Below are 21,734 nucleotides of genomic sequence, written 5' to 3'. Positions count from 1 at the left end.
ACCTACACGCCCAATGATGAATATGGTAAAAGGTCTGACGCATCGGAACCTTCTGGGTACCATCTTCTTCTCTCCTCATCCGCGCAAAGCGAGACAGTCCTCTTCTTCATGATTGTCCTCGCTTTCCGGCATCTAGCGAGCCCAGACCTCCATGCACCCCCATGAGGTCTGGGCGAATGATCACCGATCATATCAGCACGATCGCACAATGGAGTTTGCTTCTACGGTTGCCTCCACGGATCCAGACCAAAGGCCGCGATCTACAGCCTGCACATTTTGTGTTTAGGCTTTGGCGGAGCCAGGGCGAGAGAGAGCATGGTAACCGCTGTTTGTTCCGCGAGTGAAGTCGATTCTCAAGAAACTGAAAAGATCTGAACAATGGGCACCACATGGCATATTTCACTTGTACATGCTTTGGTGGCACAAGGCTAACTTTGACTCTGTTAGAATGCATTCACTCTGCCCAAGTGTCCGAATGGATCTGTACGTACATATCAATTAATGATCGCGGCAGATGGCACCCAGTTGCTGGCCTTTAATGCAACGAGCATCGAGTGTGCAATCCGTAATATAACATGCGCTCTTGGTAGTGGGTATTATCTCATTGAAATCTAAACTCTAGCTACATGTAACAGATAATGCTTTTTGCCACCAAATGACCTATCCAAAAACGCCACTTCGCGCAGTTCCCATGTAACATGACCTAAATACCCTTGGACAACAAGTTCAACGCGCTGCCAGCGAGAATGAAGCCAGCCTGGTCCTCGGTGATGGCATGCTTGGTGGGGATGAGCTTCTCCTCGCCATTCCCCCTCTTGACCTTGATCTGCACGCTGCCCTTTCCGCCGTTCTGGAGCATTTCGTAGAGGCCAACGGTGGACACCTCGTCGCCAGCCGAGATGAGGTCGTAGTCGGCCTCATTCTCAAAGGTCAGTGGCACGACGCCCTGCTTCTTGAGGTTCGTCTCGTGGATACGGGCGAAGCTCTTGACGAGCACGATGCGGGCACCGAGGTAGCGCGGCTGCAGAGCAGCGTGCTCACGGGCAGAGCCCTCGCCATAGTTGTGCTCTGCGACCACGAGCCACTCCCTACCGGCATCCTTCCATCGCTGTCCGAGTTCGGGGATGGTGTGCTTGCTGCCATCGAGGTCGTAGGCGACATTGACCTCACCCGTCTCGGCGTTGATGGCGGTGTTGAGGGTGTTTGTGCTGATGTTGGGCAGATGACCCTTGTACTTGAGCCAGGGGCCGGCTGCCGAGATTGTGTCGGTGGTGCACTTGCCCGTGATCTTGACGAGCACGCGAAGGCCGGAAAGATCAGACTGAGGGAAAGGAGGAAAGGGTTCGAGGAAGGCGAGGCGGTCGGAGGTGGGTGAGATGGCAATCTCAGCGGAGGGATCGGCAGGCTGGGACAAGACGCCTAGAGATGGGTTGCCGGACTCGAAAGGTGTCTGAGGACCCTCGAGACCGTGAGGCGGGCTGAACTTGAAGTCCTTGCCGTCGGGCGTCTTGAGAGCATCAGTCATAGGGTTGAAGGTTGTCGAACCAGCAAAGGCCATGGCGGTGACGATCTCGGGCGAGGCGAGGAAGTTCATGGTCTCGGGGTTGCCGTCGTTACGGCCGCGGAAATTGCGGTTGTAGGAAGTGAGAATGGCGTTGGAGGTGCCCTTCTCGACACCGTCATGGCGCTGCCACTGTCCGATGCAAGGACCGCATGCGTTGGATAGGAGGATGCCGCCAGCACCCTCAATGGTCTGCAGGGTACCGTCGCGCTCGAGAGTTGCACGGATCTGTTCGCTACCAGGGGTCACGTAGAAGTCAGAGGCAGGCTTGAGGCCAGCGTTAGCAGCCTGCTTCAAGAGACTCTCGACACGGGTCATGTCTTCGTAGGAGCTGTTGGTGCAGCTGCCAATGAGGCCAGCAGAAAGAGACTCGGGCCACTTCTGCTCCTTGACGGTGGCTTTGAACTTGGACAGAGGAGTGGCCAGATCCGGGGTGAAAGGGCCATTGATGTGGGGCTCCAGCTGGGAGAGGTCGATCTTGATGACACGGTCGTACTCGGCACCCTCGTCAGCCTTGAATTGGAAGTAGGCGTCCTTGTCGGCGCCGGCGCCCGGGAAGTTCTGAAGGGTCTCGACGTTTTGCGCAGCCTGTCCCCGGCTCGTGGCGCGCAGGTAGCGTGCAGAGGCCTCGGTGTAGGGGAAGATGGACGTTGTGGCACCGACCTCGGCGCCCATGTTGCACGCAGTAGCCATTCCTGTGAGGCTGAGCGTGTCGACACCAGGACCAAAGTACTCGATGATGGAGCCAGTACCACCACGGACGGTTAGCTCGCCAGCAAGACGCAGGATCACGTCCTTGGGGGCGACCCAGGGGTCGAGCTTGCCAATTAGCTCCACGCCGAGGACCTTGGGTGCCTTCAGCTCCCAAGGGGCGCCAACGAGGGCCTCAACCGCATCAGCACCGCCAACACCAATCGTAATTGTGGTCAACCCTCCAGCGTTCGGGCTGTGACTATCGGTACCAAGCATCATCAGACCAGGCAAGGCGTAGTTTTCCAAGACGGTCTGGTGAATGATGCCAGCGCCAGGAGGCCAGAAGTCCATGCCATATTTGCGCGCTGCCGATTCGAGGAAGTCGAAGACCTCCTTGTTCGTCTGAATGCCAGCCTCGAGATCGTCCTCGGCGCCCTTGGATCCGACAATCAAGTGGTCGCAGTGGATGCTGGCAGGGATAGCCGGTCGTTCGAGGTTACAGGACATGAACTGTAGAAGAGCCATCTGCGCCGAGGCGTCTTGCATGTTGACGCGGTCGGGGTTGAGACGCAGATTAGCCTTGCCACGGATGTCGCGCCCATTGTTCGTGTTGTTCAGGAGTGACTCCTCTACATTGTGCAGGTGGCTGTAGAGGATCTTCTCGGCCAGCGTTAAGCGCTGCTTGCCCAAGACACGTCGGACTTCCGTATACTTGTTGAAGAGCTTCTCGTATGTCGGCGGTAGGGAGTGGGCGGAGGACAGGTGTCGTCGGCTCGAGTTGGACGTTGTGAGAGCAGATTGACGCGCTGCTCCGAGGCCGGCGCGGTTGCGCAAGGCTTGCTAGGGCAGTCAGTCCCGACTTTTGAAGAGATTTTTGAGCACACATACTGCCATGGCACCGCCAGCGCGGCCGGTAAGATGAATGGACGCCATTTTGCCGTCTCAACGATCGCAAACACTCGTGGAGTTTCTGGGGAAGATTGGACTTGGTGGGATTTTTTGGCTTTTGGTGGTCGGGATCAGCCTCGTAATCCTGGCGTCGCGATTGGTCGGGTGGTCGGGATATATGGGGCGTCTTTCCGATGCTCGGCTGTATCACTATGACCGAGGTCAATGGAAAAGGTGCGCGGAATAACAAGCTCATAAGTAGTTCGCAAGTACTCTCGAAATTAATTAAAGTCCTAATTCATATCTGAAGACCCTACAATTGAAGATTAAGATTAGATAGTGTGTGGTTGCCGACTGGACAGCGGAGACAATCTGTCTGGACTCTGTCCAGAGCCTCTGGCGACTCGCATGTTTTGATTCGGAGCCCCTGAATTGCCACACCGTCACGACTCACTGCTGGGAATGAATTGGCCCAGTTTACTCCTCGCACAAATTCAATGCTCAACAAGTCCCATCAGAGCACATCCCTCTACTTGACACTTTACTTCACGTCAAATGTCTCTTCTGTCCACCCATAGCGTCTGCGCAAATCCTTTGCGATATGCAGGGTCTTGCGTCCCTCCATGTGTGCCTTGTGTGGCCTGTGGGCGATGAGTGCTCGAACAGGGCCCATGCTCTCGGGCGGGATGAAAGCCAAGATCGAGCCGCCGTTCGGTATGACGGAGAACCCTAGTTCCGTCATAGCAGCTTCAAATGCTGACCAGCTCACCGAAGGCCGATGCACAGCCTTGCAGAAGATGTCTGTGAACGTTTTAGCGGTTGTTGCGCTGACGCTGATCTTGATACAAGGCGTTGACTCTGGTTTGGTGCCGCTCGCATCATCGAGTTCACGCTTCGAAGGCCTGGTCTCAGCGCTGTTGGGGGTGGACAAAGTCGACTGCGCAGGTCGAGTCTTCGTCTTCTCTCGTCGCGGTGAAGTATCAAACGCTCGTGTCGGCTCATCTATACCAGGCCATGGAATGAACGGTCCCTTTTGCAATTCGGGCCCGGTAGGTGGGATAGGCTGCGCGGCTGTCTTGCTGGGCATGCGTGTGGGCTGTTCGCTTTGAAGAGGGTTGTTCATGTGTTTGGCTGGGCATTCGGACTCTGCTTCGTGGTGCAGCTCCTGCGGACAGTGCTCATCTTCTGGTGGCGCTTTCTGGCTGAGTATCTCTCCCTCGCCCTGGACTTGGATGTCCGTTTTCTTGGGAGCAGCCGGCTTGCTACCCTCCACAGCCTCCCAATGCACTGTAGCCAGCGCGGACAAGCAATCCTCGACCAGATCAAAGTACACATCGTCCAAAGACGTCCCGTACTTGTCCGCGTACAGGCCCTCAATCGTATTGATGGCTTGCTTCGCAACTTCTGGCTTATTGAGTCGGTATGAGGGCTTCGCAAACGCCATCTTGCTGGCCTTGGCCTCGAGAGCCACAAACTCGGTTTCCAGCTCATAAAATCGCGAAAGGAACAGAAGTCCCTTTTTGCGGGAAGGCGAGGGCATAGGGATGTAGGCGCGCAGTGATACCTCAAGCCTGGCGCTGACGTAGAGATGCTGAACCAGTGCGCGCAGCGGTGATGGCAGGTCGCTCAGCGTTGAATTCTTTGTTGGCATGCCATCTACAGATGGTGCGACGAATTTTCGCATCCAGTACGCGACGTGGTATGCGTCTGCTCCCGTTTCGCAGGCGTTCAGAAGCCATAGTCTCGGGTCATTGGGACTAAGCTCTGCCCTGGGGTCCCCGACCATTCGGTGTCGGTAGTTGCCCAATTTGTCGGGTACATCGGAGACGCGCTCGAACCAGGCCCTGCCGAGGCCTGTCTGGAAGAGGCGGGTGACCAGCGCCTTGTCTGCTCGGAAAGTAAGGTCGCACATATTTGCCAGCTCCTGAAGCAGCTGGGTCCGATACGTTGTCGGCATGTCTCTGCGCAGATCGCTGAGGAGGTTCACAATGTATGTCCAAGCGGCATCGACCTTAGCAGCACGCTGCAGAGCTTCCAAGACGCCAACACTGCAGTCGTTGTGCAGATTACTCCCATGGGAAGAGACTTCCTTTCCGGATACAACGCCGGCTTTGCTTTTCGTATAGAAGCCTGCAATCGCGCACAAAGCCTTGGGGTTGCACCGCAAGAAATAGCAATGTTGCCTGTTATAGCTCGCCTGTTCAGCCGCCATGTCAACGAGACTTTTCAGTTGAGTCGAGTCCCGTTTCACGCTTTTCAAGGATGCTTTGAAATCCTCAAAAGACTCGTTCAGATCCACGAGGAGCCCTTCCGAGGGGTCTTCTACGATTGGACGAAGCACAAGGGGCAGATCCGGTGGCTCAGACGGCTGGAGCTCGCGGTCAGGAAGGACTCGCCTCCAAATGACATACAGCCATGTAAACAAGACCGCTTGCCTCATATAGACCACGGTTTTGGCCACGATTGTGGATTTGGGGTTGGCGTTTGCGAACATGCCGTGGCACGCCGTGCGGATATTGCCAGGGCATAGACCAGGCGCAGCTTCGAGAGGATCGCTGACTATCCCTGACACGACTTGAATGCTAGATTCTATGCCTTCAATTTCAGGGAGCTCCTGGACCAGCTCGAGATCACTATTGGCGCCAGTGGCAGAGCGTTCTAGGAGCTGCTGCTCCGGCGTCGTCGAGGCTCGATGCCTGAATATGTTGATGAGGGTTTCCGGAGTGCCTCGCACAATTGCTTCCAGACCAATATCCGGCCATAGAGGTGCATGTCTCCAAAGAAATTTGTATGGTCCAGGCAATTCGTTTTCGCAGGCCTCGATACTCATCTCGTAGATTTGCAGTCGCTCATCCGCATTGAAGGCTCTCCAGGCCTGATCAAACTCGCCCCCCTGTTGCTTGTAGCTCAGTGTTAGCCAGTCCGCCATGGGCTGCAGGTCCTCCACAAGCTTGGCGGCGAGGCAGTCCATGCTGGCGATTTGATGTCGTAACAATCAGCGGTAACTGGCGCCAAAGTAGAGGACGACGACGACGACGACGACGACAGAAAAGTGCTGATGAAGAAAAGTTTTGTCCGGAAAGAGTGCGAAGATTGGAGTTTTTATCAGTCGACATGTTTACAGGCCAGAAAACGCCCACTTGGCTGCCTCTGAACAAAGCAGTCTCATGTGACACAAGTCCATCATTCAGACGGGAGCTCACCTAAAGGTTGAATGCGCTGCCTCATACTTCAGGTGAAGGACAAGTCACTCAAAGGTCAGGCTTTGACTGTTCATTGAGGCCTGGCTGAGATCCAAGAGTTGAGTTGAAACTTGCGGACATTGCGATCGCTCAATGTTTGGACATGATAGTGATGAACCCATCACCTGAGAATAAGTAGCCCTTTATTTCGCGACATCGTTACTCTACAATGCTATCCACAAATGATCCCATGAACCTCCTGATATCTAGCCTAGAAAGCCCTTGTTACGCCGTCCGCATCGTCGAGCCAGAGTGTCGCCAAATCTTTGGCCAAGCCCAACCTCAAACCACGAAGCACATCTTCCGCCTTGGTCGTCGCGCTAAAGCTCTTTCTCCAATCCCAGCCCCTTTGGATCTTGCCGCCCGACGAGGAGACAGACTTGTGCATATGATTTGCGAGCACGGAGCTACCGGTCATGACATAGCTGCCGCCGCTGAGCGAGCTCGTAGACTTGAGTAGATCAGCGGGCGTGGACCCCTTGAGGCCTTGCGCTGATGAAAGCACGAGGTTGAAGAATTCGTCGCAAGTATCGTAGATCCTCGACCCGACGGTCTGAATATCCTCAATAGCCTTGAGTAAAATGTCCATCTGCTCCAGAGTGATGATTGTTGGTCGCTGATTGACAAACACGGTTGCCTCGCCTAGCAGCGCCAGCAGAAAGTCCTCGCTGACGACCGCGTCCCTCGATTCATCGTACAGACCGCCTCGGATGTTGTCGTCCGCGCTAGAAACGACAGCCACCAAGGCCGATGCAGCTTGCCGCTTGATCGAGACAAGTTTGTTCGTTGGCAAATTGCCGGACTTTTGCTGGTCCCGCAACTCGTAGAATTTGCGCAGCGTGGCATACCCACTGAGCATGCGTCCGAGGAGCTGAGCGGCCTCCAGGTCCTGTTTGGCACGCTGCTCCAGGGTTTGTGTACGATTTTCTAGTAGATTCCGGAGTTCCTTGTCGAGATCTTTGGTCGCGGGGTATGCCGTCGATTGAACCAGTGAATAAGACATGAGAAGGTTAAGCACTTCCCGTACTTTGTCGGTTCGGTGGGAAAGCGCGTAGTACCACAGAGCTTCGCCGTAACGGTGTGACTGGGTAGACAGTGTGTCCGCAAAGGTCTACACATGTCAGCATTGTCTCGTCTCGTCAGCCAGCGGGCTGCTTACCTCTGCCGTCTCCTCGGCGTAATTGATCATGCCAAGGTCATTCAAAATCCCCCACATTTTGTCCACCGTGGGCCCAGAGTGCTCGTCCAGTGTCTCCAGAATGTCTTTCAGTAGCTCCCCGACGATTTGCTCCGACTTCTCAGGGACGTCCATCCGGCCAAGGACTTGAATAGCCATCTCCCATCCCTCTCGGCGCGGCGAGAGCTGCTCAATGCCTGCCAGATCTCGTGCGTACTTCTCCAGCGTATCATCCTTCATCCCCAGCATCTCCTCAGGACCTGGTTGGGAGATGTTGAGCAGCGCCAAGTCCTCCATATCCAGCGCATCAAAGGCCAACGGCCTCGTAGACTCGACAGGTGGTAGCCAGCCGCCCAGGGCGGCAACCTCGGCAACAGCGCACGCCAGGGGTAGTGACCATGTGCGCAGAATTCCAATGGCCGCGTTGATATTGTTCTCAAAGACCGATGCGACGGCAACCTCCACTGGGTTCATCGCGTTGGGAATCAGATCCGACTGCAGTACGGTATGGAATGAATCTGCCAGACGCTCAAAGTACTCATCGCTGTTGCCCAGCTTGGATGTGGTCTGCAGGCTCTGGGACTGCGTGAGGCGCAAACTCCTAGGGCGCTGATTTCCTTGATCCCACCAGCAGACCATGCCGACAGTCGCTTCGCACCAATCCTCGGCTGTTCCCAGAATCGCCTCAGCATCGCCAAGCAGGATGCTGTGGATAATCTGTAGATTCTCGTAAATGTCCCAAGGCAGCTTGCTCGTTGCCTTCCGCGCCATCGTGGATAGACTTTCTCGGTTGTAGCCTTCATGATCTGCGAAAGTCTGGTCTTGTCCCTCAGCAAAGAGAGTCATCTTGTCGAGTGCGCCCCGGGTCTGGATCCTGAAAAGAGTCCATCGGCTGTTGAAAATGTCCCAGTCGTTGTTTTCCGAGGGGCACTGCTCCAAGAGCTCGCAGGTCTTCTGTGTAAAAGCCTTCACGTGCTCTAGCGCTTGCCCCGTGTAGACGCGCTCCCTCCTGATGTTGCGGACTTGCTCCCAGCCAGCGTTTCTCAACAGCCCAAGGGCAGCCTGTACGTCACCGCGCAACAGGCTGTTCTGTACCGTTTGCCAATATACGCTATGGCTAGCCGGGCTGGGCTTGTGACGCATCACTACGTCCACTTGCTGCTGGTGCGGGTCGTAGCTGCAGTCGTGTAGCCAGTGGAGTAGCACGCCAGGAAGTGGCTGGATCTTCTCTTCGTCCGAATCATCCATGAACCTCGTGTGGTGCAGTCGAAGCAGCAGTTGTGCCACGTACTGTGCTTTCTCAAACGGCTGAGCGCCAGATCCTGGGCCCACACCAGCCAACTCCTCCTGAGGCTTCTCGAGTGTATTGACATGGTCGCTCCAAAGCTTGACCAGGCGATAGCTGATGTTGGCAAGCGAGTTGTCCAGCTTCTCAGCGTCGTCATCCGCACCAATGCCCTCGTCGTAGAGTCGGCAGACAAGATCCTCGGTCTTCAGAATCAGCTCATTGGGTTCGCTAAGCGGCGCAACCTCTGCGTGCGCATAAAAGTCCTTGGCTATGGAGCCATACTCGAATGCACGACCCGCGCCGCTGCCACGGCGCATGGACGAACGGCGCAGGAGATCCTGTGCTTCCTTTCGCATCGTCTTGGTCGCTGCGGGCGTATTGAGCATCATGAGGTCCTCGTCGGCTTCGCCTATGGCAGCCTGTCCATATTTCCTGTCGTCGTGTCGCAAGTTCATGAAGATGTCGTCCTCGCTGCCTTCCGCATCCTCCTCCATGTCGAATTCGGCAGTACGGGGGACCTCGTCGTGGTCTGAGTCGCCATCGTCCTCTTCTTCTTCTTCATGATCAAACCCCAAGTCCTGCTCGATAAGCTGGTCGAGTTCGTCATCGACTGAATGTCCAAACGCGCCGCCCTTGCTCTGCCCAAGCGTTGATCTGAACAGGCCACGCGGCTCATCATCGTAGTCAATATCCTCCTCGCCCTCTGCATCCTCCTCCACAGCTTCCTCGTTGTCGTCTTGTGGTTCGACGTCGCCAAGGCTGAACTGCCTACTCAACCCGGATGGCTGCCTCTGCGGATTTCGTATCGATCGACCCAGCGGCGCGTTGGATCTATTATTCTGTGTGCCAAAGAGCTTCCTTCCTGGAGCGGGACCAGGCTGGGACATTGCGCTGTCGCCAAAGTTGACCGGCTTCGAGCTCGTCACCCCGCGCATAATGGAACTACCAAGATACGAATCTGAGGGCGCGCCGGCGGGCGTGAATGAGCCTGCGGAGGATGGCGGTGGTGGGCCAGCAGGCGTTGTGGATGGGTGACCAAAGACGGAGCCACCACGGATCTTTGGGGTCTTTGCAGGCGTTGAAGGCGCCGGGCTGCTCGGCGGGCTCGAGTCGGGGACAATGAACCGGGACGCCATGATGGGATGTGACAATGTGGTGGTGCTGTGGTGTAGAGTCGGTTGCCGCCGGCTGCACTGCAGCCGCCTCTACGTCTGTCGCAATTGATGAATGGGATGCGCAAGGTCGTCAAATTCAATCTCGTTATTCAGGCGCGTACGTTTTGATTGATGCTTTGTGATGGATGCGGTGGTCGTAACGGCGTGCTCGCATTGATTGTCACCTCAAACAAAGATCGAGCTGAACGCGCTCTGGAAATTCTGAAGCTGGGCAGCCGCCGTCGCGACGCAACACCTAGCCTCACCCGAGGATCAGCCGGCTGTGATAGGAACATCCGTCGCGCTCATCTCTTCGTCCCGACAATTGGAGAAATGTAGAGAAATGTGATAAACAATCGTCAAGTTCGAACGAGCTCAAGGACTATTAGCCAGTCATTGCCAATTTCCTGACAGCACGATATATCTAACTGTCCAAAGGACAAGGGGTGGCTACGCCCGTCACTGTGCTCCAACTTGCGATCAAATGGTCGTAGACGGCCATTGGAGAAGATGGGAATTCTGTCCATCTGCAAGGCATACTCATAGTATCCGTTGGTAAGCTATATTTGGAGGCCGTTGTGAAACCTCAACGGCAACCAGGAAGCGTAGTACTTCAGCTCTCATTTTGACGTTGTGCCTCCCAAGCGTATTCCTCTCGTGGCACTGGAAACATGACTTCGCCCATAATTCGGCATCCGCAGTATCATTTGAGTCACTGGCCGTGAACAGCTCCAGGCCGTATCGTAACAACCCAAGCTAATTGACCAATGACTTATGGTCATCCGCGGATAAGAGTCCCTAGGACGGACAACGGGCGCCGACACCGACGGTCACAAACTAAGATTTGGAGACGATGCATGCTGTGATTGGCCCTCGCGGCTCTCATGACTTTTTCCGGAAAGAATAAAAGTTACAGATCATAGCTAGCCTGCAGCTGTGGGGACGGCGCAACGGTATTCGTCTCCTTGCCTGTTAATTGTTACACCGTGGCGCGCCTTGGACGTCGAGCTTGCTGCCCCTCCCGCGGCGGGGTAGCTTCCAAAACTCCTCTCGGAGTCGTTCGGGGATCGGGGTCAAGTCAGTCTAGCGGAGACAGTGTCGTCACGCCAAAGTCATTACGATCGTTCTCTCTGCAGCTATCAGCCGCTGATTCCAGCTCCGTGCTCTGACCAGAACTTTGTTCAAACTTCTCACTCTCACACATTCACACGAGCATCATGTCTGAAACTGCTGGAAAGGTCAGTCGCTCGCAATCAGTCAATGGTGCACGTCACTGCTGTGCTGCGCTGCCATCGACGCTGCCCCTCACGCGGTTGGAAACCCGATCATGACATGAGCTGACGCTGAGAACCAGACTATCACCTGCAAGGCCGCCGTGGCCTGGGAGGCTGGCAAGGACCTCACCATCGAGGACATTGAGGTCGCGCCCCCCAAGGCGCACGAGGTGCGAATCCAGATTCACTACACTGGCGTCTGCCACACGGGTACGGTCCGCGTCCGAAGATCGATCGAGACTCTTGAATACTGAGACGTGACAGATGCCTACACACTGTCCGGCAAGGATCCCGAGGGTGCCTTCCCCATCGTGCTCGGTCACGAGGGTGCCGGTATCGTCGAGTCGGTCGGCGAGGGTGTCACCAACGTCAAGCCCGGCGACCATGTTGTTGCGCTCTAGTATGAACCCCATTGTAGCCATATTGATGCGAGTTTAGTTCGCTGACCAGGGATGGATATAGCACCCCCGAGTGCATGGAGTGCAAGTTCTGCAAGTCTGGCAAGACCAACCTTTGCGGCAAGATCCGCGCCACCCAGGGCAAGGGAGTGATGCCTGACGGGACGTCGCGCTTCAAGTGCAAGGGCAAGGACCTGCTGCACTTTATGGGCACATCCACCTTTTCCCAGTACACCGTCGTCGCCGACATCTCGGTTGTTGCCGTGCAAGAGGATGCCCCCATGGACCGCACATGCCTGCTGGGCTGTGGCATCACCACCGGATACGGTGCGGCCCGTGTGACGGCCAACGTCGAGGAGGGCTCCAACATTGCCATCTTCGGTGCTGGCTGCGTCGGTCTGTCGGTCATCCAGGGCGCGCTGATCAACAAGGCCGGGCGCATCATTGTGGTGGACGTGAACCCGTCCAAGGAGGAGTGGTCCAAGAAGTTTGGCGCCACCGACTTTGTCAACCCCAACGACCTCAAGGGGCAGTCCATTCAGGAGAAGCTCATCGAGATGACCGACGGTGGCTGCGACTACACCTTCGACTGCACGGGCAACGTTAACGTCATGCGCGCCGCCCTCGAGGCGTGCCACAAGGGCTGGGGCCAGAGCATCATCATCGGCGTCGCGGCGGCCGGCCAGGAGATCTCGACGAGGCCATTCCAGCTCGTCACGGGCCGCGTCTGGAAGGGCTGCGCCTTTGGCGGCATCAAGGGTCGCTCGCAGATGCGCGACCTAGTCGCCGACTACCAAAAGGGCGCGCTCAAGGTGGACGAGTTCATCACCCACCGCAAGACGCTCGGTGGCATGAACAATGCGTTCGAGACGATGAAGGACGGCGACTGCATCCGCGCCGTGGTGGACATGCGCACCCTGTAGAATGTAGTAGACAGTCGTGGATGGTTGGTTTGAGGAGTTTGGGGGACAGTAAAAGGTTCCTTACGCAGATTGAGGTTTAGGGATGTACATCGAACTATATGCATGACACGAAGTACCTTGATGGCCTGTTACGCTTGCGATCCACCACTTGTAAGTGCAGTGATGTAAACGTGATGTATTGATCGGCCTCGTGACTCCAAGTTCCAAATGTACGCGGGGATGTCATTGATGTACTGGTCTTTTGTGGTGGGTGGCCACGCGACGTGTTGGTTAAGATGGAAGACTGTGTTGTACAGGAAGACCTCTTTTGAAGAACACTACCATCTCCTGCCCAACACAGAGTTTGCAAGCCAAGACTATTGAAGCTTTAGTGTAGGAAAGCGTTTGCATTTGTCCTACACAGCTGACAAGATCTTCAACTCGATCTTTCCAGAGCAATTCCACCTCGACGCAGTGGTGTAGGGTATGCCTGTCAAAGCTAGATTCAAGAGTCAAGACCTGGTCACCAGCCAATGGGGACAACGCCGACACCGGTTCACCAGAGGATTCGAGCTCATGCAGGGACCCTGTATGCCCCCAGGCTTGGCATCATCGGGCCTTGATTGTCAGACTCCTTCATCTGCAAAGGGCATTCGACGCTTGCTACCTCAGGCGCTTTATCAACAGATTTCGCCCGGACGATGCGCACTTCCAGAGCGTCCAGGGACGCTAGCAAGCTCTTTGGCAGAGCAACCGGATCCTTTTCACCGCCGCGGCGTACGACGCGCTCTTCCCTAGCCCGATTCGCGTACGCAACACCCTCGACCACGACGGACGACAATGCGACGCCCGATATTGAAGATGCGGTTGCCACGCCCGCGCGTAAACGACGTCGGGTGACAGAGACGAGCACCGTCAAGACATCACCAAGCTCCACGAGTGTCAAGGCGAACATTGAAGACGTGAAGGAGGAAGAAGAGACCAAGTCGCCAGTCAAGCGGGCCCGGAAGCCTGCGAGGAAGACCACAGCTCCCAATGGCGAGACGACGGTGTCTCCGCCGTCAGACTGGGAGGAGATGTTCGAGACAGTGCGTGCGATGCGCGCGCCGGGCGGTGCAGCTGCCAATGCCGCCGTCGACACAATGGGCTGCGAACGACTGACCGACACCAGTGCCTCGCCGCGCGACCAGAGATTTCACACGCTCATTGCGCTCATGCTGTCGAGCCAGACAAAGGACACGGTCAATGCCGTGGCGATGGCGCGACTCAAGACGGAACTGCCGCCCTGGAAGGAGGGAGAGCCCTTTGGACTCAACTTGGAGAATGTACTGGCCGTGGAACCGGATGTGCTGAACAAAATGATATGGGCGGTGGGGTTTCATAACAACAAGACAAAGTAAGATTCTGAGTGCTAGTATCACCCGCAACAGCCTAACACGGTGGCAGGTACATCAAGCAGACGGCCGAGATTCTACGCGACAGATTCAATGGCGATATCCCCGACACGATCGAAGGCTTGGTCTCTCTGCCCGGCGTGGGTCCGAAAATGGGCTATCTCTGTCTCTCCGCGGCGTGGGATCGCACCGAGGGCATTGGCGTCGATGTCCACGTCCATCGCATCACAAATCTGTGGGGGTGGAACAAGACGAACAACCCAGAGGCGACGCGCGCCAGCCTGGAGTCGTGGTTGCCCAAGGACAAATGGCGCGACATCAATCACATGCTCGTGGGCCTGGGCCAGACAATCTGTCTCCCGCAAGGTCGTAAATGCGGCGAATGCGATCTCGGGCTTCGAGGTCTGTGCAAGGCCGCCGAGCGCAAGAAGGTGATGGAGGGCCGGAGGGTCAAGGAGGAGCGATTGAAGTGGGAGGGAGACACCGTCAAGGTGGAAACCCGATTGAAGGAGGAAATCGCCGTCAAGGAAGAGGTCGTCAATGAGGATGTCAAGATCAAACTGGAGGAGGCGCCGGAGGCGAGTTGACGATCCCTGCGGGAGGGGGATTGTCGCTATCGCGACTCGAGCAACGTCTGCTCACGAGACCAACAACGACAAGGCAGCGTCAATCAAGGGTCCGGAGAGAGCTCCACTATCATGCGCACTGCATGCAGTGCGTCGCTCCACAACACACCGCCGGGGGAGTCTGTCCATGAAGAGTAAAGTGAGGACAATGCGCATTCACGAGACAACCATGGTCGACCAAAGGGGCCACGTCGTGCATGCAGCATAATAGTTTGCTGGCATGTGGAATGCAGCCGTACCTAACGAACTGTCGAGACAGATGGCTGCACGCACCGCCAATCCGTGATGGTGACGGTGGTCGGTATCTCGATGATCCGACGACGGCATCCACGGATTGGGGGGACGGGATGCTTGCTGGCAGCAAGCGCCATTGGCAGTCGGTAGCGAACGTGGCTAGCTGAGGGTCGAGTCTGGAGTTCCTTGGACAATCCACTAATCAATAATTAGGCCAAGGCATCGGTCTTTTGGACTGCAGTCGAGATTCCGCGCTCACCACGACGACAGGAGGGTGGGCCCGCGACTCACGTCATGCGCAAAGTCCAGTCTGGTCGCTGCCACCAGACGCTGCCTGCCAGGCCCTTGTGGCGAGGCGCCTCGAACCCATGCATCCGCCCGCCGTCACCGCTTCTCCCGCCCTCGCACAATCAATCCCCAACATTGACGGGGGCGGCGCCAATGGGAACTCAACAAGCATTGTGTAACGATGAGATGGTCATGTAAATGCGATATAGAACAATAGATATGCTACCAACCGCGCGCCTCCGAAACGCCCGGTATCCGTAGAGAAATAAGCAACCGAACGATCCTATGATACAACGTCCTGCTCACGCCGCCGATTGCGCCGTTCCGGCTCCATATGCCTTGTGATGATAATGATGATGAATGTCCGTGGCCTGCCGAAATAGAAAGGCCTTCTGATTAACTCGCTTGTCGCGCCGAAATTGAATAGGACCGTGAACAGTCTAGAATGATCGACCTGGGCCGGACCACTTGCGTCTGTAGTAGCACAGCCGTGCTTGCATGTGTGTGGTGGTGATGCAAGACTGCCTCTTCACACGCCGCGGATGACCTGGGTGCGCTCGGACTCGAGTTGGGCGGCGTTTCGCTCGTGGGACTGCTTCTTGCACTGCGGATTGTTAGTGTCATGACGCTTATCAGGAGGCAGAGAGAACAAAGGGTACGTACGTCTTCGAGGCCGCTGCACTTGTGGTCTTCCAAGAGGCGGTGCTTGCCACAGAAATGCCCGTTGCAGAAGCCGCAGTCGCCGACAATCCGCTGGGCAGGCTCACGGCACTCCTTTGCGTTGCACCTGAGACGCTTGCCGGCCATGGTGGTGGAGCGGTTGGTTGAAGGAGGTGGCGGTAGGTGTCGGTAGTAGGAGCCGTGGGGGGACCGATAGGCGCAGTGTGATGTGGTGATGAGACCGTCAAGGCGTCAAGAGGCGAGAGCAAGCAAGTTGAGGTCGGGATATCCAGGAGGAAGAATAGAGGATCAAGTTCAGGAGAGACAGTCGAGGATGGTTGAGGGAGTCAGGATCAAGGCTGCAAGCAACATGCGTCAGCTATCCCAGTGACCGACCGGGGGTGGGCGCCTTTATGAATGCGTGAAGCGAGCCGCCGGATGGGGGACGGATGACTGATGCGTCGACGCTTGCTGATTCAGGCACCATACATCCACCCCCCAACCAGCTCCGCGGCCGGCTCCAAGCCTTCCACAAGGTGGTGATTAGTCGCCAGCAGGCCGGCCGGCTCCAGATGGCCAAGCACGAACGTGACGATGGCGGCTGGGGCCTTGGTGGGCCTGGCCGGCACCTTGCCTCCAGGAAGCGTGTGGAACCACGAAGAGACACAGACGGACACTTGATGATTCCAACATGTGCATATGCATTCTTTGTCGATCTTGATTGGGAATCCACGGCAGCCGCGCACAGTTTTCACATCTCCTTCCCTCGACTTTGATTGCTGCTTGCTGTTTGCTGTCCAGAGTCACTACGTGTATACCGAGACGAGGCGTCATCAGCCGAGGTGCTCCGAAAGCGGTGGCGCGGGTGGATCTGGGACCTGGGTCATGGACTCGCCGCGAATCTGCAGATGAGGTTGGACCCTGAACTGCTGGCCCTTATCGTTCAACACGATGTGTTATCGTACGATCTGTTGACTGTTGTCCACCTTATCATTCGGAGCCATTTGCTGTCTGCAGCTGCACGGACAGCTGGGCGCCAGACGCAGGCGCACTGTTGGCGCAGCGCAGCGCTTGACTTGGCGACGAACTGCGAAGCGTGGAAGCGCTCAGCCTAATCTGCAATGGGCATGAGCACATCCAAGAGTCTGACAAAGCTGCTCAGATACTATTATGAGGTACCTGTACGGTCTTTTCTAATGTAGTATAATCGACCGCAAAGTTCCTCGACAATAGCATGTGTGAACTCCTCCTCGCTTGCTTGTCTGAGGCTGTAGTACGTACCGTAGCGTGCATGGCTGCATCTGCAACAAGGCCTTGGGTCGATGACGTTGGGCAGTCGTCGCAGCATCAACTGCATCGTATTTTCACAACAGGATCCTTGCTACCAATCCAACACATCAGGCGCTCACTTCCCACAATGGCGCTGACCAACGTCCCTCCGGCATACGCAGCCATTGGGCTCGTCCTATTGTTCCTCATTACTACCCTGACATCCTCTCGTGGGCCTCAGATCACGCGCAATGGCAAAGCATTACCGTATTTACCCTCACGAATTCCACTAGTCAACACGACAACAACTAAGACACCTGCAGAAAACCACCTAATACGCTACCTCTTGTCGGCAATGGCATCCTCTTTCTGAGGCCTCGCCAGGTCTTGTTCTCCTGGTTTACCAAGTGTATTCATCAACATGGGCACACCACCCTACAGATCAGCGTGCCATCCCTGCCGCCCGGCGTGATCATCTCTTCACCAGCTTGTCTAGACTACGTCTTCAAGCACGAGGGACTCTTTGAAAAGGGCAGCTTCTTCAAAGACAGGAGCTGGGACCTGTTTGGCAATGGCATCATCAACACCGACGGCGAGGCATGGCGAGTTCAGCGGAAAGCAGGGCTGGGATTCTTGAGCAAGAACAACCTCAGGATCCTCACCGACGTCGCGCTGCCCCGATTCCTGGAGGAGGCCTGCGAGACGCTGGACGTGGAGAAGGAGGTGGACCTCCAGGAGGTGATTCACGAGGTCACCACCCAGATCATGGGCCGGATGGCGTACGGACGGGAGATGCACGCGGGCGACGACTTTACGCAGGCCTTTGAGTACGCCTCGGGCAAGACGGCGGAGCGGTTCCAGAACCCGCTCTGGTGGTGCACCGAGATGGTCACGGGCCAGAAGCTGCGGCGATCCATCCGGTTGATCAAGCAGTACGGGGAGGACCTGGTGCGGAGCGCCATGACGGCGCGCGACAAGGGCGTGGCGGCGGACCAGGACGGCGTGGATGGCATCGCGGGCAGCCTGATCAACTCCCTGCTCGATGCGATTCAGGATGAGAAACTCGTGGCAGATTCGGCCTTGAATTATCTCAGCGCGGGGCGGGACACGGTGGCGCAAGCCTTGACGTGGACCTTTTACCTACTCATGCGGCACCCCTCCGTCACAGAAAAGCTTCGCGAAAGCCTGGAGGAGGACACTGCGGAATCACCGTACATCATAGCCGTCTTCTATGAGGTGCTGCGGCTGTATCCGCCCATACCCTTTGAGATCAAGCAGGCGCAACAGGAGACCACCCTGCCAGACGGGACGTATCTGCCCGCGACATCAGTGGTAGTGTGGTGCCCGTGGGCGATGAATCGGTCCGAGATCACCTGGGGTCCGGATGCGCCCGCCTTCAGACCGGAGAGATGGCTCAATGAGCATGGACATTTGATCAACCGGAACGCAGCCGAGTTCCCCGTCTTCAACGGCGGTGCGCGACTCTGTCTGGGTAAGAAGATGGCCGAGGTCATAGCCGTGCAGGTCATCACCTGCCTCGTGCCGCGATACGACTTTACCCCGGCATACACGGGGGAGAGGGTGAGCCGCAGTAGTCTGACGCTGCCGATGGAAGGGGGCCTCCCCGTGTTCCCAAAGCGAAGAAGAAGCAAAGAAGAAGAAGGGGTCAAGGGGGTATATTGAATAAAGTAGATTACGAATACCTAGTCGAACGTGATCTTGGACCCAGAAAAGGCCAGTTGCTTCTTCGCCTCCTTTGCCTTCTTGGCAGCCTCCCAACTCGGATGCAAAACTCCCGTGTCATCGCGCGTCTTTGGTTTCGGCGGCGGCTTCACTGGACGATCGGTGGTCGTGCTCCTGTCTCGCGGGGGGCCCCTGGCACCCTTCTTCCACGGCGTCCGTCGACCGCCGTCACCATCGACGGCACCCCGTTGCAGATCCCAGCCCGCGTCGCGGCCGCCCTTTTGTGCCTTTTGCTTGGCGAGGTGCTTCGCCTGGGCGCCGTACTTCTTCTCCGCAATGGCCTGGCGCTGCTTCTGGCCGAGTCGTTTCTTCGGCGGGGCAATGTCAATGTCCGACGCCGACTCGGAGCCGGACACGTAGCCGCCCATCAGGGAGGGCAGGAAGGCGGAGGATGTGGTAGGTTTTGGTGCCGGCGCAGCTTCCTTCTTGGCCTTTTTGGCTTTGGGTGGTGGAGGGGACGGGGATCTGGAGGCTTCGGGTGCCGTCACGTCGTCGACGTCGGATTCGGAGCCGGACGAGATGTCGTCGAGGTTGACTTTCTCGGTGCCCTTGAACCGCGCGATTGTGTCCGCGTCTAGTTCTGATTCGGAGTCTGATGAGCCACCCAGCAGGTGGTCGTACTTTGAGAGCTCATCCTCCTCCTCTCCGAGGTCGAGGTCATCCTCGTCGCTGCTCGCCTCTTCATCCATGTCTTTCTTCTTCGGCTTGGCATCAATCGCCGGCCCAGGTTCATCGAAATCGCTCTGGAACCCTTCAAAGTCTGTCACCTCCTCTTCATCTTCCTCCTCATCTGGTATATCAACCTCCTCCTCCACCTTGACCGTCTGCTTCTGGCCCTTTTTCGGCGGCGGCGGGACCTCTAACATGGCACACACGACCCGTATCGCCTCGTCCACGCTCGCCTTGACATCCTTCCTGTTGAAGAGGCCACTCGTCACGTTGTGCAGCGCCGTCTTCTCCTCGCCCTCGAGCTCCACCTTGGGCACGCCCCGTCGCAGCTCCTCCGGCAGGTCCCCCCGCGCGCTGATCGCCTTGACCTTGAGGAGGGACGAGGCCAGGTGGGCCTTGGCGGTGGTGTGGAGGTCAATGGTCTTGAGGACGGCGACTTCGCGCTCGAGACGGGTCTTTTTCTCGGGCGTGACGTCGGCGTCGCGAAGGCGCTTGGAGAGACGCTGGCGTTCGAAGCCCTTGGCGGTCTTGAGGGCGCGGGCGATGAGGGTCTCGTGTTTCTCGAGGACGTCTGGGAGGGTGAGCTCCGAAGCGCGCTTGCGTTTGGGCATGATGGGTGCGTGGGAGGGGCGGTGACTTGGTCTGAAAGTTGATGATGGTGATGCTGCGCGCTGGAAGAAATTTGGAGTCTGTAATTCTCGGGTGCGAATTGAGAAGCCACACTGTGACGATAGACGTCTTTGCACGGTGCACAAGACAGGCCTCGGTGTTGGTGGGGTGTATCCATCAGAGCGCGGGGCACGACCAAGAACATCATCATCAACTTCATTTCACAGGTCCATCCTCTTTCCATGTACATATTTTGTAAGATATAATATTAGCGGACCGAATCCTCTCATACAGTCAAGATGAGCTCCTCCAACGTCAGCAATGTCTCGGCATATGCGCTCTTCAACGTCAATGGCCTCGTCGCCCTCGTCACAGGTGGAGGCTCAGGTCAGTCCACGTGGACTCCAGCCGTGAGCCTGTTGCTCGTCTATTGAGCCCAGCACTGACAAATCCAAGGCATCGGGTACATGATTGCCAAAGCTCTCGCACACAACGGCGCCGCCAAGGTGTATATTGCCGGCCGTCGCCTGCCCCTGCTGGAGAAGGCCGCCGGGGAACTCGGCCCCAACGTGTCCCCGTTGCAATGCGACGTGACCTCCAAGGAAGAGCTCCAGCGCGCGGCCAAAACCATCGCAGATGACGCTGGCTACCTCAACCTCCTCGTGTGCAACTCTGGCATCGGTGGTCCGCAGGTGTCGCCTCTCACGCCCGAGACCAAGCTCGAGGACTGGGCGGACCAGAACTTTGCGCTCGACTTCGACGACTATGTCAACACATTCAAGGTCAATTCTGCGGCTGTCTGGTACACCACCATGGCGTTCCTCAAGCTCTTGGATCTGGGCAACCAAAAGGGCAACGTGACGCAGAGTTCGCAGGTCATCGTGACGAGCTCCATCGCCGCGTACAACAAGAAAGCCCCCGGCGGATGGGCGTACGGCCAGAGCAAGGCAGCGGCGACACTGGCCGTCAAGCAGCTCTCGGTGGCTCTGCCGCAATGGAACATTCGGTGAGCGCCTACCGTGAATGACACATTCTGCACGCTGATGACTGACACTGCACCAGGGCCAACTGCATAGCGCCAGGACGTACGTCGCAACTTCCCCGGACCTAACAGTGAGCGCGATAGCTGACGTGAACAGTCTTCCCAAGCGAAATGTCGGAGCCCATTGTGAAGCGCTACGCCGGTTCTTCAGGGACACCCGGCGCTGTCCCGACGTCCATGATCCCAATGGGGCGCATGGGCAGCGAGGAGGACATGGCCGGCACGCTGCTCTACTACGCCTCGCGCGCGGGCGCCTACACAAACGGCGATGTCATTGTGGTCGATGGCGGGCGCCTCAACACATTTCCCTGTGTCAACTAAGCGCGGCTGACCATGTCGTGTGCACGTCTGGTGGGACAAGATACATGTACACAGGGGCTGCTGCAGAGGAGTACCTCCCTCGCTAGGACGAGGCAGTCCCATACAAAATGGCGATGGCTTTGGGACACCGTCGTACATCAAGCAAAAGGTCTGCTGTCGGGTTGTTCGGCCTCTCTTGTTGATTCGCAGTTGGCGAAAGTCAGCTTCAGATGGACATAATAGTGCTCAAGCGTCATGCAGATTTCTAAACATGAGTGTTCGTCGGTTCGGGACACTTGCGAATGCCAGCGGTGTGTCCAGCT

General features: G+C 56.9%; 9 protein-coding genes across 9 annotated transcripts; 4 read left to right on the top strand and 5 right to left on the bottom strand.

The window, feature by feature from the left end:
• Nucleotides 1–585: 585 nt before the first annotated feature.
• Nucleotides 586–3,222, bottom strand: F5Z01DRAFT_663746 (aconitase family-domain-containing protein). Its single transcript, XM_046264046.1, has 2 exons — nucleotides 3,143–3,222; nucleotides 586–3,094 (listed from the first exon to the last, which is right to left on the bottom strand). The coding sequence occupies exons 1-2, from the start codon at nucleotides 3,185–3,187 to the stop codon at nucleotides 704–706; spliced, it is 2,436 nt and encodes an 811-aa protein (XP_046115187.1). The 5' UTR covers nucleotides 3,188–3,222; the 3' UTR covers nucleotides 586–703.
• Nucleotides 3,223–6,114, bottom strand: F5Z01DRAFT_663745 (uncharacterized protein; the record flags this gene model as incomplete). The annotated part of the gene is made up of 1 exon (XM_046264045.1): nucleotides 3,223–6,114. A coding segment is annotated over one exon (2,431 nt), but the record flags the coding sequence as incomplete, so codon positions are not given.
• A 481-nt stretch (nucleotides 6,115–6,595) lies between these two features.
• Nucleotides 6,596–9,985, bottom strand: F5Z01DRAFT_627728 (uncharacterized protein; the record flags this gene model as incomplete). Its single annotated transcript, XM_046261556.1, has 2 exons — nucleotides 6,596–7,495; nucleotides 7,544–9,985. 2 exons carry the CDS (start codon nucleotides 9,983–9,985, stop codon nucleotides 6,596–6,598), a joined length of 3,342 nt encoding a protein of 1,113 aa, XP_046115185.1.
• A 1,235-nt stretch (nucleotides 9,986–11,220) lies between these two features.
• Nucleotides 11,221–12,598, top strand: F5Z01DRAFT_677010 (formaldehyde dehydrogenase, glutathione dependent; the record flags this gene model as incomplete). The annotated part of the gene is made up of 4 exons (XM_046265318.1): nucleotides 11,221–11,241; nucleotides 11,358–11,487; nucleotides 11,542–11,677; nucleotides 11,740–12,598. 4 exons carry the CDS (start codon nucleotides 11,221–11,223, stop codon nucleotides 12,596–12,598), a joined length of 1,146 nt encoding a protein of 381 aa, XP_046115184.1.
• A 680-nt stretch (nucleotides 12,599–13,278) lies between these two features.
• F5Z01DRAFT_627889 (putative DNA repair protein NTG1) lies at nucleotides 13,279–14,558 on the top strand (the record flags this gene model as incomplete). Its single annotated transcript, XM_046261564.1, has 2 exons — nucleotides 13,279–13,973; nucleotides 14,024–14,558. 2 exons carry the CDS (start codon nucleotides 13,279–13,281, stop codon nucleotides 14,556–14,558), a joined length of 1,230 nt encoding a protein of 409 aa, XP_046115183.1.
• Nucleotides 14,559–15,290: 732 nt separating this feature from the next.
• On the bottom strand, nucleotides 15,291–16,159 carry F5Z01DRAFT_663741 (AN1-type zinc finger protein). Its single transcript, XM_046264044.1, has 2 exons — nucleotides 15,783–16,159; nucleotides 15,291–15,723 (listed from the first exon to the last, which is right to left on the bottom strand). The coding sequence occupies exons 1-2, from the start codon at nucleotides 15,924–15,926 to the stop codon at nucleotides 15,649–15,651; spliced, it is 219 nt and encodes a 72-aa protein (XP_046115182.1). The 5' UTR covers nucleotides 15,927–16,159; the 3' UTR covers nucleotides 15,291–15,648.
• Nucleotides 16,160–17,196: 1,037 nt separating this feature from the next.
• Nucleotides 17,197–18,741, top strand: F5Z01DRAFT_692395 (cytochrome P450; the record flags this gene model as incomplete). The annotated part of the gene is made up of 2 exons (XM_046266184.1): nucleotides 17,197–17,315; nucleotides 17,372–18,741. 2 exons carry the CDS (start codon nucleotides 17,197–17,199, stop codon nucleotides 18,729–18,731), a joined length of 1,479 nt encoding a protein of 492 aa, XP_046115181.1. The 3' UTR covers nucleotides 18,732–18,741.
• A 10-nt stretch (nucleotides 18,742–18,751) lies between these two features.
• F5Z01DRAFT_639408 (Bud-site selection protein) lies at nucleotides 18,752–20,071 on the bottom strand (the record flags this gene model as incomplete). The annotated part of the gene is made up of 1 exon (XM_046262436.1): nucleotides 18,752–20,071. One exon carries the CDS (start codon nucleotides 20,069–20,071, stop codon nucleotides 18,752–18,754), a length of 1,320 nt encoding a protein of 439 aa, XP_046115180.1.
• A 149-nt stretch (nucleotides 20,072–20,220) lies between these two features.
• Nucleotides 20,221–21,653, top strand: F5Z01DRAFT_288502 (uncharacterized protein). Its single transcript, XM_046258795.1, has 4 exons — nucleotides 20,221–20,456; nucleotides 20,526–21,075; nucleotides 21,132–21,154; nucleotides 21,209–21,653. Exons 1-4 carry the CDS (start codon nucleotides 20,369–20,371, stop codon nucleotides 21,430–21,432), a joined length of 885 nt encoding a protein of 294 aa, XP_046115179.1. The 5' UTR covers nucleotides 20,221–20,368; the 3' UTR covers nucleotides 21,433–21,653.
• Nucleotides 21,654–21,734: the final 81 nt, after the last annotated feature.

The sequence above is a fragment of the Emericellopsis atlantica genome (assembly GCF_019669845.1).
Source record: "Emericellopsis atlantica unplaced genomic scaffold F5Z01scaffold_28, whole genome shotgun sequence".
In the NCBI taxonomy this organism is placed as follows: domain Eukaryota; kingdom Fungi; phylum Ascomycota; class Sordariomycetes; order Hypocreales; family Bionectriaceae; genus Emericellopsis; species Emericellopsis atlantica.
This window is presented reverse-complemented; position numbering and strand designations above follow the sequence as displayed.